The sequence below is a fragment of the Melitaea cinxia genome, chromosome 24, assembly GCF_905220565.1.
Source record: "Melitaea cinxia chromosome 24, ilMelCinx1.1, whole genome shotgun sequence".
In the NCBI taxonomy this organism is placed as follows: Eukaryota; Metazoa; Arthropoda; class Insecta; order Lepidoptera; family Nymphalidae; genus Melitaea; species Melitaea cinxia.
The window spans coordinates 11,179,094-11,196,655 of NC_059417.1; the positions used below are offsets into that span (position 1 = coordinate 11,179,094).

A 17,562-nucleotide genomic window follows, 5' to 3' on the forward strand; every position below is an offset into this window, starting at 1 on the left:
ACGGTGCTGTGGTAAGTGTACTCATGCTCCATAGTGCGACTATCACGTGTTATTTTCGAACAAATTTACGTAAAAACGATCTTTACTGCAAGATCAAAATACGATACGAACTGACCTTTAACGACTGACAAATAGACACTTTTAAACAAAATAACGCGTCAGACATAATATTCTAATAAAATTAGTAACATTGTGTGCTGGAATATAGGAATAGAAATTCGAAAAATACCCAAAACCGAATCGGAGCACCCCGCTGTCCACGTTGTCTTGGTCTGCCCTACCCCTAGTGTTTTTTTTTTAAGCCGGAGCCAAGCGTTACTCTATCCTAAAAGGTGATAGGTTAATTTTAACCTCAAAACTTCAACCACGATGTCTCTGTAACAGCGGGGTTTACACGAAAATAGTTATCCGGCGGGATGAAAAACCCACACTCCCTCCCACTCCCTCTTTCCCCCCCAACCCCATAAATTTCTCGCCGGGATTGTATATCATTACCGAGCCATATTTTATGTCACACAGAGTCTACGAGAAAACCCGTTCCTCATATAGGGGAACATGAGTTGTTTTTATTTGTAAGCATCTCGAAATGAGTAGAACATAACCTAATACCTATAGAGCATTGAGCCGGCTGTACACTGTATAAAACTATGTAAATATTAATATTTTTATTATCATATCAAAAAATGTAAATATTGTAAAGCATGGCTTACCCAAGGGTGGACATTTTAATGCACATTCTCGGCATGTTATAATGTTGCAAAAACGAACACAAAAGCGTCTTTAGCACGATAACTGCACAATACAATAGCGTCTTTTCGCAAAGCGGAGAAGCCACCAGGCTCAACTCAACGTCAGAATCGTCAGACAGACAATTCATCCAAAGGCAGAACTCAACAACACGGAGGAGCGGGGGCTCGACTCAACGTAAGATGTGGAATTGGCACAAGGAAGATCACAATATCACAAAAACCAACGAAATGCGCATACGCAAACACACAACACCGAAACACAACAATTCGCCATTTTATTGATGACCGATGTTGCCTGTGTTGCCACTATGGAAGTTGCAAGCCAAGAATTAAGTGCTCTTCGCATAAAAAAATTTGATACACCTTAGTATTTAAAAAAAATAATTATTTGTAGTCTCTAAAATATTCACTTTTTGGATAAAATATCATAAGTCATAAAATTGTGATTCAATAACTATAAATCATCTACTTTTCCCAAAATCCATGATTTTAGTGCCATCTATTGACGATAAGAAAAAACTGAGAACAAAGTAACTTAGGGGCCAAAAAATAGAGGACGCTACTATCTATCTAAAATTCAATTACTATGGAAGTGTCACCCCCCTGATTACCGATAACGATCGGATACTTACAGAAGAAAAAATATCGTATAATAATAATTCGTTTTCATATTGGCAAATTTTATAATATAAAAATAATTCAATTAGTTATGTATAGTTTATTTTTTATCTCAATTTCAATACTTACAACAATTATAAAATATAAACAAGTTTTTGTACAAAAATGAAATGCGATGTATACATTTTTGTAGCGGAAACATGCCTAAAGAATATAGCTTATCTGTTATACAGAAAACGGGATATAGTCAAGTTATCATTTTATAATATAAAATAATATCAAATATTTATATCTTATATAAATGTACAAAGAAAGAAAATTAAATTAATTTATTGATATGAAACTGGGAGACTTCTAAAAATTATGTTAATATACTCTCATAAAGCATCATTCCATTGACCCATTATGCATTGTTATGATGAACGAAGAATGGCGGACGTTGTCATAGTGCGATACTTGTTCATATTTTTACTTTTAAATGTTTGTCATGGTGAGTAATTGTGAATTTAAGTGTATAGTTTTCATCTAAAAATTGAAACACACATAATGTACAAGTTTTACTGTGTTCCTGTTAGTGGAAGTCTCAAAAATCACTTGGCTTCTGTGCAGTGTCTTAGACAGTTTTTATTATTGTTTTCAGAAGAGACGCAAGATCATTTATACTGTTTATTTTTAAATATTTATGTATCACTACTTAAATTGAAGTTTTTTTTTTCATTAATCGAATATAAACCCACATTATTAGTAGTGAAACGTAATTATAAGCAGACGTCAAAAATACACGTCTAACTTGTAAATTTATTCAAGGGTAATGTTTTCTGAATACTAAGCTTTTATAATCACATTTAAAACTAATATTTTATTTAAAAAACATCGTTTTCGTATTTAGATTTATAATAAAAATCCGCAATTGTTATGATAACGTTAAAGGCACTCGAGATTAAATTAACAACATTCGTTTGATTAATAAAATATCAAAAAAAATACGCCTAATTTAATTTCAAATGTAAATAACTAAACTTAAAGACTAAAAGTTTATAGATAATAAAGAATAAATTCTTTTAAATATTATAATCTTATATAAATAAAAATGAATGTTACTAAGCGCATAACTCGAGAATGGCTCGACCAATTCGGCTAATTATTTTTTCTATGTTCCTTAAGTCCCACAGAAGACTTAAATACTAAAATAACTTTTTTAAAACAATTTAAAAAAAATAATTTTTACTATTAATATTTGACAAAACGAAGTCTGTCCGGGCAAGTGTATGTTAAAAAAATATCCAAAGAAATTGTGTTATAATCTGTTATAAATGCTCTATATCACATTTCTACTTCCCATTACAGCTGGAATCCCAGGCCTGGACAACCTGGAGCAAGATGGAGCAACAATCGTACAATCTGACAACCATCTTAAAGATGACTTGCTATCCATTGACAAAAAGATGATGGTTCATCAACCAAGGTGAGAATAGTAAACATTAAAAGATATTAATATTCAAAGTTTTATTGAGACGGGCACAATGTGAAATACCTTGCTCAACAAATGGAGCAGCCCAAGCCATTAACATTTTAAAGTTGTGAAGAATGTTATGTCAGTTATGTCACGTTACCAATGTTTTCTAGGTGAACAGGGGTGGTCTGAAAGAAATTACTATCAGCTTAATGACTCCCTTTGCAATTTATTAAGTTTTTGTTTATTGTACATTTCTTTTATGTACTTTTAAAGTGTGCAAAGAAAAATAAATAACTATTTTATCACCCCTAATTACAAATTCTAGAAATAAAAATCATTATGTTGATGACGTTAATTTTTTAGATTTTATGTTAGTTCTTCTTTAGTTTATGGCATGTCAGCGTCACAACTGTGCGTTGTGCAACATTTTTGTATTAGTTAATGATTACAAATGTTTTTAATGAAATATTTCTTACAAATTTTCCACGCGGGTAACATATTCCATATACCAATCATAACTTTAATATATAAATTTTTTTGTATTTTTGCTGCTAAAAAGGAGGAAATTTCAAAAGAGGTAATACTAATTTTTTTATGTAATAAATTCAAATTCAAACAACCAATATTTTTCCCTCATTTCATTTTCATATAGCAAAGAATATTATAACTGAATTTATATATAAATATTTGACGACCAGGTAGCGCAGAGGTCACAGCACTGGCTGTTGCGCTGATGGTCGCGGGTTCGATCCCTGCTCACGAAAAACATTTGTACTGGCCATATAGATGTTTATCGTGGTCTGGGCATTTGTACTTGTGTATTGTGTGTTTCCGGACCCCCGAGACAGACAATAATCCTAGTGGGCGCTGTTGAGTGTAAATCGTTTATTTATTTATTTATTTTTATGCTATTAATATTATATAGTAAATATAAATGATTCATAAATTGAACCCATCTTGTATTGTAGAGCCTATCTAGTCAATAGCTTGAATCATTCTATTAAGATCCTAACAACAAGTTAAAATTAATGACACATTAAGGGCCAGTTAGAGTAGACTACAACAGTGGAAGGTAGACTAGGTAGCTGCTCACACATCTCTGATCATCTGATACACACAAATAGGAATATCTCATAATAAATAATTTGGAATTCGATAGTGTAAAAGAAAAACAAGGCATAAACTTATTTATGTCTGATATCCTTGTTCGTCAAATAGCGTTATCCAGGACCAGTGAAACATATTCTAAATAATTTTAATTATATGTTTCAGGTATAAATGCCATCAATGTGAATCACCAGATTGTTATGATGGAGATGGTGATCAAGGTGATGAGATACAAGTGTGTGAAGAGGCATTATATTGCTTCAAGTCAACAGTTCGAGCGTCAGATGGAGCCCTACGACACTCCCGAGGATGCTCGTCTAAACGCGACCACTATCAGTTCACGTGTAGGACCACACAGACCTCACAGAGGTGACTTTATTAAATGAAATCTCTTCATTTTAATCTATACTAATATTATAAAGAGGTAAAGTTTATAACTTCGTCAGTATGTAGGGGGTAATCTTCGCAAATACTGATCCGATCATGAAAATTCTTTCACTGACAGTAAGCTACATTATTCGGGAGTTCTATAGGCTATATTTTATTGTTATTGAATAAAAAAATTCAGTAAATAAGAAAAAGATTAAAATATAATATCAAAATGGTAAATAAACTAGCGCCATCTATCGCTATTAGAAAACGATCTATTAGTCTTTCGACTTTATTAATTTAGTCTTATTTTAGTCTATCGACGACGTTTTCTCGATTTTTGATAGATGGCGTTCAAGCAACACATTATTGATTTAAGTATTATAAAATTTGTTCTTTAAAGTATGTTATTTGGTTCTGTAATTCAAAATAATAATTACACGATATTATTACGATTTTATTCATCGCTGAAGGCGCCCACTGCCGTAACTCGTAAGCTGCGCGGGGGGACAATTGGACACCGCGCATCATGTACCGCGCATTGCATGACCGTTTTATTGTTTTTTCATCTATACGATAGGATGCCGCGCGGCACACTCGCGCGGTCGGCTCCTTACGTAGCAGACGTCGACGAAATTGAAACAACGTAATTGCATCACAAAGATAATACTTAACGCCCAACAAAGTGGGCACGGGTCGGCTAGTAATTAAATAAACATTTAATTTATATTGGCCCCGAGAAGTTAGTGAACATGAGAGTCAGTGTGAGTGAAAGTGAGGTCTGGTAAAATGAACAAGATATTGTCCATTAAATATATTCATAAGAGGGTTAAGGATGGCCTTTGCTTAGTTCGACAAGATATGACGAGGGTTTTTTTTATATATCTTTAAAATAAATCTAATTATTAATCAGCTAATTTATAATCCATCAGCCCACTTTGGAGCAGCATGGTGAATTAAGCTCCGATCCTTCTCCTATATGGAGAAATAGGCTTATGCCCAGCAATGGGATATTAAAGGCTAAATTGTGATATTTTTAATCAAGAAATCTATTATGGGGGAGACCTTGTTTTTGTGACCTAATATTATTTAAGGGGTCATTGAGTGTGACAGCATAACAAGGGTGGGAAATAATGTCTTTGTTTCTTTAAAATTGTGTATGTTTCTAGGCCCCGTAAGCGGCATGCAGGCCAGCTGAACATCACATGCTGCCAGGGCGACCTCTGCAACGCAGGCCACTTTCCATCACTAACCCCCGAGCCTGCCGTGGCGCCCCTCACTACCGGCGTGTGGAAGCTATGGCTCAGTATCACGCTGGCTGCAGTACTGGTAGCTGCAGGGGCGGGTGCAGCAGTACTGGCGTTGAGGCGCAGCCATAGGTACACCTACCAGTATAAACCACCACCTTCCAGTACATAATACTACCTACCAGTACATACTACCACCTACCAGTACATACCACCACAAAAACACTACCTGTGTATGTAACCTGTGGCGCAGTGTACCGCTGGCTACGAGGGTGGGGGCCGCGGTGCTGGTGTTGAAGCGGAGTCGCGGATATTCCTACTCCTACCTTATACTGATACTCCTACTTTATACTGATAAACCACCACCTACGAGTACATACCACAAATATACTTATCTTTACTACTGCTGTATGGGTGCTGTAACTCAGTGTCACGCTGACCATAATACTGTTGATTGCGAAGTCGGGGGCCGCGGTACTGGTGTTGAGGCGGAGACACAGGTACCACCTACCAGTCTAACCTACCAGTACATACCAGTACCTAATCTCACTACCTACTACCTAAGTGTGGAAGCTGTGGTTCAGTGTCGTACTTGCAGCGTGACTTATGTTTTAAGTTTTTAAACTTTCGACACCACTGATAAGTGTTTGTATTATAGCCGTGATAGCCAGCTATTAAAAAAAACAAAAAGAAAATAGTATACTAGCTGACTCAGCAAACGTTGTCTTGCCGCTAAACGCTATTTAAAAATAGGGGTTGATCGTAGAGGGTTGAAAGTTTAGGCTTGTATGTATTTTTTAATGTTTTATCATAAAAAATAAATAATTTATCTAAAAATTAAAAAAATTAGGGGTGGACTACCCTTAACATTTAGGGGGATAAATAATAGATGTTCGATTCTCAGACCTACCCAATATGCACACAAAATTTCATAAGAATCGGTTAAGCCTTTTCGGAGGAGTTTAACTACAAACACTGCGACACGAGAATTTTATAGATTAGATTAACAAATATGAATATAATATAATTTGTTACAGGCTTAGAGTTTCAAGAGCAGCTCAAAAACTAGGAGTGGATTCAAATTATTTCACGTCCAACATGTACAGTCCTCCGGTCACCAGCACCTACTATGAAGGTAACTCTCTCATTTTTGAAAAGTTGATAAGATTTTAGTATAATAAAGTGTAAACAAACTAAGTGTATATCACATATTTTTCCAGGTGTAGAAGGCTCACAGAACGGCCCAAGTCTGCATGCAGTGGCCGCTGGTGACTCAACGCTCAGAGAATATCTTGAATGTTCTGTGACCAGCGGGTCAGGGTCCGGCCTACCACTGATGGTTCAGCGGACCTTGGCTAAGCAAGTGTCATTGATTGAAAGAATTGGGAAGGTAAGTTTTACTTGTATTTTTGTATTATAGCCCAGGCACGTAAGCAAAAAAGGGTCAGTCAACCTTGGAATGAAAGATAGTTGAGTTAAAGTTAAGTTAATACTGTGGTTTCACTGTGTTTTTATTTACTGCTGAATGGTTTTGAAAGAGGATATTGAAGATTAGGATGTTTCAACTTATCAACTATTAAAATATAATGCAATTAAAGATTATAATTTTATCACTTAATTGTTGTAGTTAATAATTCAAAACATTAATCATAATTAAAAAAGACGAAAAATCTGGATTGTTTTTTTTTTTTGTATTTTTAAACTGTGTGGCTACGGCATTAAAGAATCTAGCCACCGCCTCTCTTCCCGTGGGTGTCGTAAGAGGCGACTAAGGGATAACACAGTTCCACTGCCACCTTGGAACTTATAAAGCCAACCGATGGCGAGACAACCATCCAACTGCTGTCTTTGAAATGCACAAGCCGAAAATGAGCAGCAGCGTCTTTGTTGCGACAAAGCCACAAAGCCAGGTCACTAACCCGCCTTCCCAGCGTGGTGACTATGGGCAACACACATGAGTTCACGCCATTTTTGGCGCGACCTTATGGAGGTGTATGACCAGCAGTGGACTGCAATGGTTTTTTTCTTGTACATATTTAGAACATAACTGACAATCTTTATGTTATCTAATAAATTACCAAATGAAATTGATCATAAATATTTTACGACCTAACATTTTAGATTCTTAAGTAAATTGTTATAAATAAACGTACTTCAGGGTCGTTACGGTGAAGTCTGGCGTGGTTCGTGGTATGCGGACAGTGTAGCTGTGAAGATATTCTTCTCAAGAGACGAGGCTAGTTGGAGACGGGAGACGGAGATATACAGCACAGTTTTGCTGAGGCATGACAACATCCTCGCTTATATTGGCAGCGACATGACAAGTAGGAACAGTTGTACACAGGTAAGTGATATTAAGTAAACTTATTTAGTTAGACAATCTTCGACATAAATAACTTAAGTTATTATAAACATTTTTGAATATCATATCAAAAATTGACCGCTCCAGCGGGATTCGAACCCGCGTCTTCGACATACCGTGTCGACGCTCTAGCCAATTAAGCTATGGAACGATATACCACTAGAGCGGAATTCAATTTTTGATATGATATTCAAAAATGTTTAGAATTCCTAATTGTGGGTAACACAAAAATAAAAATCGTACATATTAAAAATAGCATGGTGTCGTCTCCTGTCAAAGATTTTCATTGTAATATGAAACTTTGAATAGTTACGAGTCTCTGTAAAGAACTCACTATAGACGGCGCCACGGTTCGCTTAAACCGAAAGTAAAAATCATCATATCAAAAGTTTCGCTCTAGTGGTATATCGTTCCATAGCTTAATTGGCTAGAGCGTCGACACGGTATGTCGAAGACGCGGGTTCGAATCCCGCTGGAGCGGTCAATTTTTGATATGATATTCAAAAATGTTTAGAATTCCTAATTGTGGGTAACACAAAAATAAAAATCGTACATATTAAAAATAGCATGGTGTCGTCTCCTGTCAAAGATTTTCATTGTAATATGAAACTTTGAATAGTTACGAGTCTCTGTAAAGAACTCACTATAGACGGCGCCACGGTTCGCTTAAACCGAAAGTAAAAATCATCATATCAAAAGTTTCGCTCTAGTGGTATATCGTTCCATAGCTTAATTGGCTAGAGCGTCGACACGGTATGTCGAAGACGCGGGTTCGAATCCCGCTGGAGCGGTCAATTTTTGATATGATATTCAAAAATGTTTAGAATTCCTAATTGTGGGTAACACAAAAATAAAAATCGTACATATTAAAAATAGCATGGTGTCGTCTCCTGTCAAAGATTTTCATTGTAATATGAAACTTTGAATAGTTACGAGTCTCTGTAAAGAACTCACTATAGACGGCGCCACGGTTCGCTTAAACCGAAAGTAAAAATCATCATATCAAAAGTTTCGCTCTAGTGGTATATCGTTCCATAGCTTAATTGGCTAGAGCGTCGACACGGTATGTCGAAGACGCGGGTTCGAATCCCGCTGAAGCGGTCAATTTTTGATATGATATTCAAAAATGTTTAGAATTCCTAATTGTGGGTAACACAAAAATAAAAATCGTACATATTAAAAATAGCATGGTGTCGTCTCCTGTCAAAGATTTTCATTGTAATATGAAACTTTGAATAGTTACGAGTCTCTGTAAAGAACTCACTATAGACGGCGCCACGGTTCGCTTAAACCGAAAGTAAAAATCATCATATCAAAAGTTTCGCTCTAGTGGTATATCGTTCCATAGCTTAATTGGCTAGAGCGTCGACACGGTATGTCGAAGACGCGGGTTCGAATCCCGCTGGAGCGGTCAATTTTTGATATGATATTCAAAAATGTTTAGAATTCCTAATTGTGGGTAACACAAAAATAAAAATCGTACATATTAAAAATAGCATGGTGTCGTCTCCTGTCAAAGATTTTCATTGTAATATGAAACTTTGAATAGTTACGAGTCTCTGTAAAGAACTCACTATAGACGGCGCCACGGTTCGCTTAAACCGAAAGTAAAAATCATCATATCAAAAGTTTCGCTCTAGTGGTATATCGTTCCATAGCTTAATTGGCTAGAGCGTCGACACGGTATGTCGAAGACGCGGGTTCGAATCCCGCTGGAGCGGTCAATTTTTGATATGATATTCAAAAATGTTTAGAATTCCTAATTGTGGGTAACACAAAAATAAAAATCGTACATATTAAAAATAGCATGGTGTCGTCTCCTGTCAAAGATTTTCATTGTAATATGAAACTTTGAATAGTTACGAGTCTCTGTAAAGAACTCACTATAGACGGCGCCACGGTTCGCTTAAACCGAAAGTAAAAATCATCATATCAAAAGTTTCGCTCTAGTGGTATATCGTTCCATAGCTTAATTGGCTAGAGCGTCGACACGGTATGTCGAAGACGCGGGTTCGAATCCCGCTGAAGCGGTCAATTTTTGATATGATATTCAAAAATGTTTAGAATTCCTAATTGTGGGTAACACAAAAATAAAAATCGTACATATTAAAAATAGCATGGTGTCGTCTCCTGTCAAAGATTTTCATTGTAATATGAAACTTTGAATAGTTACGAGTCTCTGTAAAGAACTCACTATAGACGGCGCCACGGTTCGCTTAAACCGAAAGTAAAAATCATCATATCAAAAGTTTCGCTCTAGTGGTATATCGTTCCATAGCTTAATTGGCTAGAGCGTCGACACGGTATGTCGAAGACGCGGGTTCGAATCCCGCTGGAGCGGTCAATTTTTGATATGATATTCAAAAATGTTTAGAATTCCTAATTGTGGGTAACACAAAAATAAAAATCGTACATATTAAGTTATTATGGAAATTAAGTGAAGAAGGTTATATTATAAGTGTAGTTGTTAGCTCAGATATTGAGCTCTGACCTTCAATAAGCGGCTTACCTGATTGTAAGCGTTTACCATAGCCTATTAACGCCTGTCACACCAGAAGTTTCACAAGCTCTACCTGCCTTTCTAGCAACCTTACCTTGTTCACCGCTGGAATCCAACACTACTTGAGCTAGTAAGGTAGAGCTACTTCTCCGAACCAGCTGCTCTAAATTCTGAGCAGGATATTTTCTGCTGTGCCCTACTTCAACTATATTTATTTAGAATTCCGGTCTTTTTCGTTGATTCGTTCCTTTTCCTTGCTCCAGGGGTGCTAAACCTTTGGTATTAATTAGTACTTCAATTAAAAATCTATTATTTCATTTACCTAAAAAATTAAAAAAATTGTGAAGGATGATTATCCATTTTATTTCGTATACATTATAGTTCAAAATTATAATAATAATAATATGTTTCTATTCCACAGCTATGGCTAATCACACACTTCCACCCCCTGGGTTCTTTATATGAACATCTCAGCAGGACGACACTGACGAGGCACCAGATGATGCTGATTTGTTTGTCTATAGTCAACGGACTGCTGCATCTACACACGGACATACATGGGACACAGGTTACATTTATGATCATTTTTATTTTTTTTAAGCATTACCTTGCAGTTTCACCCTTAGGGATAAGATAATAAGTCGTCTATGTTCTATTCAAGATCTATTTACTGAGTTTCATTACAATCAGCTTAGTAGCTTTTGCGCGAAAGTACAAAAAGCATATACTTACAAAGTATTAATAATAATGTTAAATTGACGTTGTCCAGGGTAAGCCGGCAATAGCTCACCGGGACATAAAGTCGAAGAACATCCTTGTGAAAGTGAACGGCGAGTGCTGCATCGCGGACCTGGGGCTGGCGGTGACGCGGCGCCACGTGGCGGCCGGCGCGCTGCGGGACGCGCGCCAGGGGACCAAGCGGTACATGAGCCCCGAGGTGCTGGACCAGAGGTGAGCTGGCCGTGGTGTCATACTGTACATCGCGGACCTGGGGCTGGCGGTGACGCGGCGCCACGTGGCGGCCGGCGCGCTGCGGGACGCGCGCCAGGGGACCAAGCGGTACATGAGCCCCGAGGTGCTGGACCAGAGGTGAGCTGGCCGTGGTGTCATACTGTACATCGCGGACCTGGGGCTGGCGGTGACGCGGCGCCACGTGGCGGCCGGCGCGCTGCGGGACGCGCGCCAGGGGACCAAGCGGTACATGAGCCCCGAGGTGCTGGACCAGAGGTGAGCTGGCCGTGGTGTCATACTGTACATCGCGGACCTGGGGCTGGCGGTGACGCGGCGCCACGTGGCGGCCGGCGCGCTGCGGGACGCGCGCCAGGGGACCAAGCGGTACATGAGCCCCGAGGTGCTGGACCAGAGGTGAGCTGGCCGTGGTGTCATACTGTACATCGCGGACCTGGGGCTGGCGGTGACGCGGCGCCACGTGGCGGCCGGCGCGCTGCGGGACGCGCGCCAGGGGACCAAGCGGTACATGAGCCCCGAGGTGCTGGACCAGAGGTGAGCTGGCCGTGGTGTCATACTGTACATCGCGGACCTGGGGCTGGCGGTGACGCGGCGCCACGTGGCGGCCGGCGCGCTGCGGGACGCGCGCCAGGGGACCAAGCGGTACATGAGCCCCGAGGTGCTGGACCAGAGGTGAGCTGGCCGTGGTGTCATACTGTACATCGCGGACCTGGGGCTGGCGGTGACGCGGCGCCACGTGGCGGCCGGCGCGCTGCGGGACGCGCGCCAGGGGACCAAGCGGTACATGAGCCCCGAGGTGCTGGACCAGAGGTGAGCTGGCCGTGGTGTCATACTGTACATCGCGGACCTGGGGCTGGCGGTGACGCGGCGCCACGTGGCGGCCGGCGCGCTGCGGGACGCGCGCCAGGGGACCAAGCGGTACATGAGCCCCGAGGTGCTGGACCAGAGGTGAGCTGGCCGTGGTGTCATACTGTACATCGCGGACCTGGGGCTGGCGGTGACGCGGCGCCACGTGGCGGCCGGCGCGCTGCGGGACGCGCGCCAGGGGACCAAGCGGTACATGAGCCCCGAGGTGCTGGACCAGAGGTGAGCTGGCCGTGGTGTCATACTGTACATCGCGGACCTGGGGCTGGCGGTGACGCGGCGCCACGTGGCGGCCGGCGCGCTGCGGGACGCGCGCCAGGGGACCAAGCGGTACATGAGCCCCGAGGTGCTGGACCAGAGGTGAGCTGGCCGTGGTGTCATACTGTACATCGCGGACCTGGGGCTGGCGGTGACGCGGCGCCACGTGGCGGCCGGCGCGCTGCGGGACGCGCGCCAGGGGACCAAGCGGTACATGAGCCCCGAGGTGCTGGACCAGAGGTGAGCTGGCCGTGGTGTCATACTGTACATCGCGGACCTGGGGCTGGCGGTGACGCGGCGCCACGTGGCGGCCGGCGCGCTGCGGGACGCGCGCCAGGGGACCAAGCGGTACATGAGCCCCGAGGTGCTGGACCAGAGGTGAGCTGGCCGTGGTGTCATACTGTACATCGCGGACCTGGGGCTGGCGGTGACGCGGCGCCACGTGGCGGCCGGCGCGCTGCGGGACGCGCGCCAGGGGACCAAGCGGTACATGAGCCCCGAGGTGCTGGACCAGAGGTGAGCTGGCCGTGGTGTCATACTGTACATCGCGGACCTGGGGCTGGCGGTGACGCGGCGCCACGTGGCGGCCGGCGCGCTGCGGGACGCGCGCCAGGGGACCAAGCGGTACATGAGCCCCGAGGTGCTGGACCAGAGGTGAGCGCAGCTGGCCGTGGAGTTATACTCTACATCGCGGACCTGGGGCTGGCGGTGACGCGGCGCCACGTGGCGGCCGGCGCGCTGCGGGACGCGCGCCAGGGGACCAAGCGGTACATGAGCCCCGAGGTGCTGGACCAGAGGTGAGCTGGCCGTGGTGTCATACTGTACATCGCGGACCTGGGGCTGGCGGTGACGCGGCGCCACGTGGCGGCCGGCGCGCTGCGGGACGCGCGCCAGGGGACCAAGCGGTACATGAGCCCCGAGGTGCTGGACCAGAGGTGAGCTGGCCGTGGTGTCATACTGTACATCGCGGACCTGGGGCTGGCGGTGACGCGGCGCCACGTGGCGGCCGGCGCGCTGCGGGACGCGCGCCAGGGGACCAAGCGGTACATGAGCCCCGAGGTGCTGGACCAGAGGTGAGCTGGCCGTGGTGTCATACTGTACATCGCGGACCTGGGGCTGGCGGTGACGCGGCGCCACGTGGCGGCCGGCGCGCTGCGGGACGCGCGCCAGGGGACCAAGCGGTACATGAGCCCCGAGGTGCTGGACCAGAGGTGAGCTGGCCGTGGTGTCATACTGTACATCGCGGACCTGGGGCTGGCGGTGACGCGGCGCCACGTGGCGGCCGGCGCGCTGCGGGACGCGCGCCAGGGGACCAAGCGGTACATGAGCCCCGAGGTGCTGGACCAGAGGTGAGCTGGCCGTGGTGTCATACTGTACATCGCGGACCTGGGGCTGGCGGTGACGCGGCGCCACGTGGCGGCCGGCGCGCTGCGGGACGCGCGCCAGGGGACCAAGCGGTACATGAGCCCCGAGGTGCTGGACCAGAGGTGAGCTGGCCGTGGTGTCATACTGTACATCGCGGACCTGGGGCTGGCGGTGACGCGGCGCCACGTGGCGGCCGGCGCGCTGCGGGACGCGCGCCAGGGGACCAAGCGGTACATGAGCCCCGAGGTGCTGGACCAGAGGTGAGCTGGCCGTGGTGTCATACTGTACATCGCGGACCTGGGGCTGGCGGTGACGCGGCGCCACGTGGCGGCCGGCGCGCTGCGGGACGCGCGCCAGGGGACCAAGCGGTACATGAGCCCCGAGGTGCTGGACCAGAGGTGAGCTGGCCGTGGTGTCATACTGTACATCGCGGACCTGGGGCTGGCGGTGACGCGGCGCCACGTGGCGGCCGGCGCGCTGCGGGACGCGCGCCAGGGGACCAAGCGGTACATGAGCCCCGAGGTGCTGGACCAGAGGTGAGCTGGCCGTGGTGTCATACTGTACATCGCGGACCTGGGGCTGGCGGTGACGCGGCGCCACGTGGCGGCCGGCGCGCTGCGGGACGCGCGCCAGGGGACCAAGCGGTACATGAGCCCCGAGGTGCTGGACCAGAGGTGAGCTGGCCGTGGTGTCATACTGTACATCGCGGACCGGGGGCTGGCGGTGACGCGGCGCCACGTGGCGGCCGGCGCGCTGCGGGACGCGCGCCAGGGGACCAAGCGGTACATGAGCCCCGAGGTGCTGGACCAGAGGTGAGCGCAGCTGGCCGTGGAGTTATACTCTACATCGCGGACCTGGGGCTGGCGGTGACGCGGCGCCACGTGGCGGCCGGCGCGCTGCGGGACGCGCGCCAGGGGACCAAGCGGTACATGAGCCCCGAGGTGCTGGACCAGAGGTGAGCTGGCCGTGGTGTCATACTGTACATCGCGGACCTGGGGCTGGCGGTGACGCGGCGCCACGTGGCGGCCGGCGCGCTGCGGGACGCGCGCCAGGGGACCAAGCGGTACATGAGCCCCGAGGTGCTGGACCAGAGGTGAGCTGGCCGTGGTGTCATACTGTACATCGCGGACCTGGGGCTGGCGGTGACGCGGCGCCACGTGGCGGCCGGCGCGCTGCGGGACGCGCGCCAGGGGACCAAGCGGTACATGAGCCCCGAGGTGCTGGACCAGAGGTGAGCTGGCCGTGGTGTCATACTGTACATCGCGGACCTGGGGCTGGCGGTGACGCGGCGCCACGTGGCGGCCGGCGCGCTGCGGGACGCGCGCCAGGGGACCAAGCGGTACATGAGCCCCGAGGTGCTGGACCAGAGGTGAGCTGGCCGTGGTGTCATACTGTACATCGCGGACCTGGGGCTGGCGGTGACGCGGCGCCACGTGGCGGCCGGCGCGCTGCGGGACGCGCGCCAGGGGACCAAGCGGTACATGAGCCCCGAGGTGCTGGACCAGAGGTGAGCTGGCCGTGGTGTCATACTGTACATCGCGGACCTGGGGCTGGCGGTGACGCGGCGCCACGTGGCGGCCGGCGCGCTGCGGGACGCGCGCCAGGGGACCAAGCGGTACATGAGCCCCGAGGTGCTGGACCAGAGGTGAGCTGGCCGTGGTGTCATACTGTACATCGCGGACCTGGGGCTGGCGGTGACGCGGCGCCACGTGGCGGCCGGCGCGCTGCGGGACGCGCGCCAGGGGACCAAGCGGTACATGAGCCCCGAGGTGCTGGACCAGAGGTGAGCTGGCCGTGGTGTCATACTGTACATCGCGGACCTGGGGCTGGCGGTGACGCGGCGCCACGTGGCGGCCGGCGCGCTGCGGGACGCGCGCCAGGGGACCAAGCGGTACATGAGCCCCGAGGTGCTGGACCAGAGGTGAGCTGGCCGTGGTGTCATACTGTACATCGCGGACCTGGGGCTGGCGGTGACGCGGCGCCACGTGGCGGCCGGCGCGCTGCGGGACGCGCGCCAGGGGACCAAGCGGTACATGAGCCCCGAGGTGCTGGACCAGAGGTGAGCTGGCCGTGGTGTCATACTGTACATCGCGGACCTGGGGCTGGCGGTGACGCGGCGCCACGTGGCGGCCGGCGCGCTGCGGGACGCGCGCCAGGGGACCAAGCGGTACATGAGCCCCGAGGTGCTGGACCAGAGGTGAGCGCAGCTGGCCGTGGAGTTATACTCTACATCGCGGACCTGGGGCTGGCGGTCGTGGCGTCACGTGGCATTCTATTTCTTTTATAGTTTCAATTGTAAACCCATATTATTATTTTAATAAATAGTAATTTAGCTAAAAGATATTTGAAATTGAACCCAATATTCTCTAGAAGATACATGACTACTAACTTCGCTGTCGCATTTCAGCATGAACCTACAATGTTTCGAGTCGTACCGTCGCTGCGACATCTACGCCTTGGCATTGGTCTTCTGGGAGACGTGTCGCCGTGTCAGACCGGCGCGAGAGCATCGCCCACCATTCTCGGAGCTGGCACCTGCCGACCCAAGCTTCGACGACATGCGGAAGATTGTCTGCATTGACAATGCAAGACCCGAGCCGCCACTAGACCCAACGGATCCGCATCCGGTCTGTATATTACTGTATCCGTGATTCTGTACATTTCCTAACCTCAAAATCAAAAATTACTTTATTTAAATAGCCTAATAGCACTTTAAAATCGTTATTTTTTCAAATCAATTATGTAGATTCTGCAGAAAAGAATCGCCAAGAAACTCAACAGTTACTCTTTAAAAAAAACTCAATTAGTCTAAATTTAGTCACATTTTCCATGACCATTGTCGTGTACTCATTCCGTACATTATTGTCTGTATGTCTGTGACTTGCACACAATTTGTACTTACTATATATGTTACTTAATAATTTGTATTATTAATAATACAATTCTAAATGCGTAATATATTGTTTCAGACAATGGTTGGCATGGCGAACTTAATGCGAGAGTGCTGGCATCAGAACCCATCAGTGCGGTTACCGGCTCTTAGAATAAAGAAGACACTTCTCAAACTAGCTGCCAACGATAACTCAATCAGGCTCAGTGAAGACAATGAAGTTTATGTGTAAATAAATGTTAATGAAATATGGAGCAGCCTGACTGGGCAAGTACCTTGACCTTACAGAAGATGACAGCTGAATAATACTGATTTCAAGCAGTGTTGTGTTCCTTTGTGACTAATGTGACTAGAGCTGTAGAGGGTCTATATTATGCTTCTGGTGTTGCAGACATCTATAAGCTACGGTAATCGCTTACCATCAGGTGAGCTGTACGCTTGTTTGCCGAACTAGTTGTGAAAAAAAAGGGGTTAATAGATTGAAGATAAGTTCCAAGTGCAAAAGTGTTATCGTTGTGTGTTATATGAGGTGTTAAAGTTCAATGTAATGTTTGGTTAGGTGTTAAGGAATGATGGTAACGGACGGTGATAACGGCTTTATGAAGATATGAAGACTTAATGAATATTATTGAAAGGTTTACGATTGAATTTTATCAACGACGTAATGTAATGATCGATTATAATTAGTTTAATATTAGATGCTGATTCTTTAATCCTTTTTTTAAAATAAAAATTTAATGTTTTGAATTGTCATTTTACAAATTAAAACTACAATGAATTATAGTTAGAAGTAAAGCTACCACTGATT

General features: G+C 46.2%; 1 protein-coding gene across 1 annotated transcript; it reads left to right on the forward strand.

The window, feature by feature from the left end:
• The first annotated feature begins 1,770 nt into the window (after positions 1-1,770).
• On the forward strand, positions 1,771-17,025 carry LOC123665721 (activin receptor type-1). The gene is made up of 11 exons (XM_045599981.1): positions 1,771-1,857; positions 2,715-2,832; positions 4,096-4,299; positions 5,469-5,678; positions 6,584-6,681; positions 6,767-6,936; positions 7,705-7,890; positions 10,830-10,976; positions 11,178-11,359; positions 16,272-16,491; positions 16,834-17,025. Exons 1-11 carry the CDS (start codon positions 1,773-1,775, stop codon positions 16,984-16,986), a joined length of 1,773 nt encoding a protein of 590 aa, XP_045455937.1. The 5' UTR covers positions 1,771-1,772; the 3' UTR covers positions 16,987-17,025.
• The last annotated feature ends 537 nt before the right edge of the window (positions 17,026-17,562 follow it).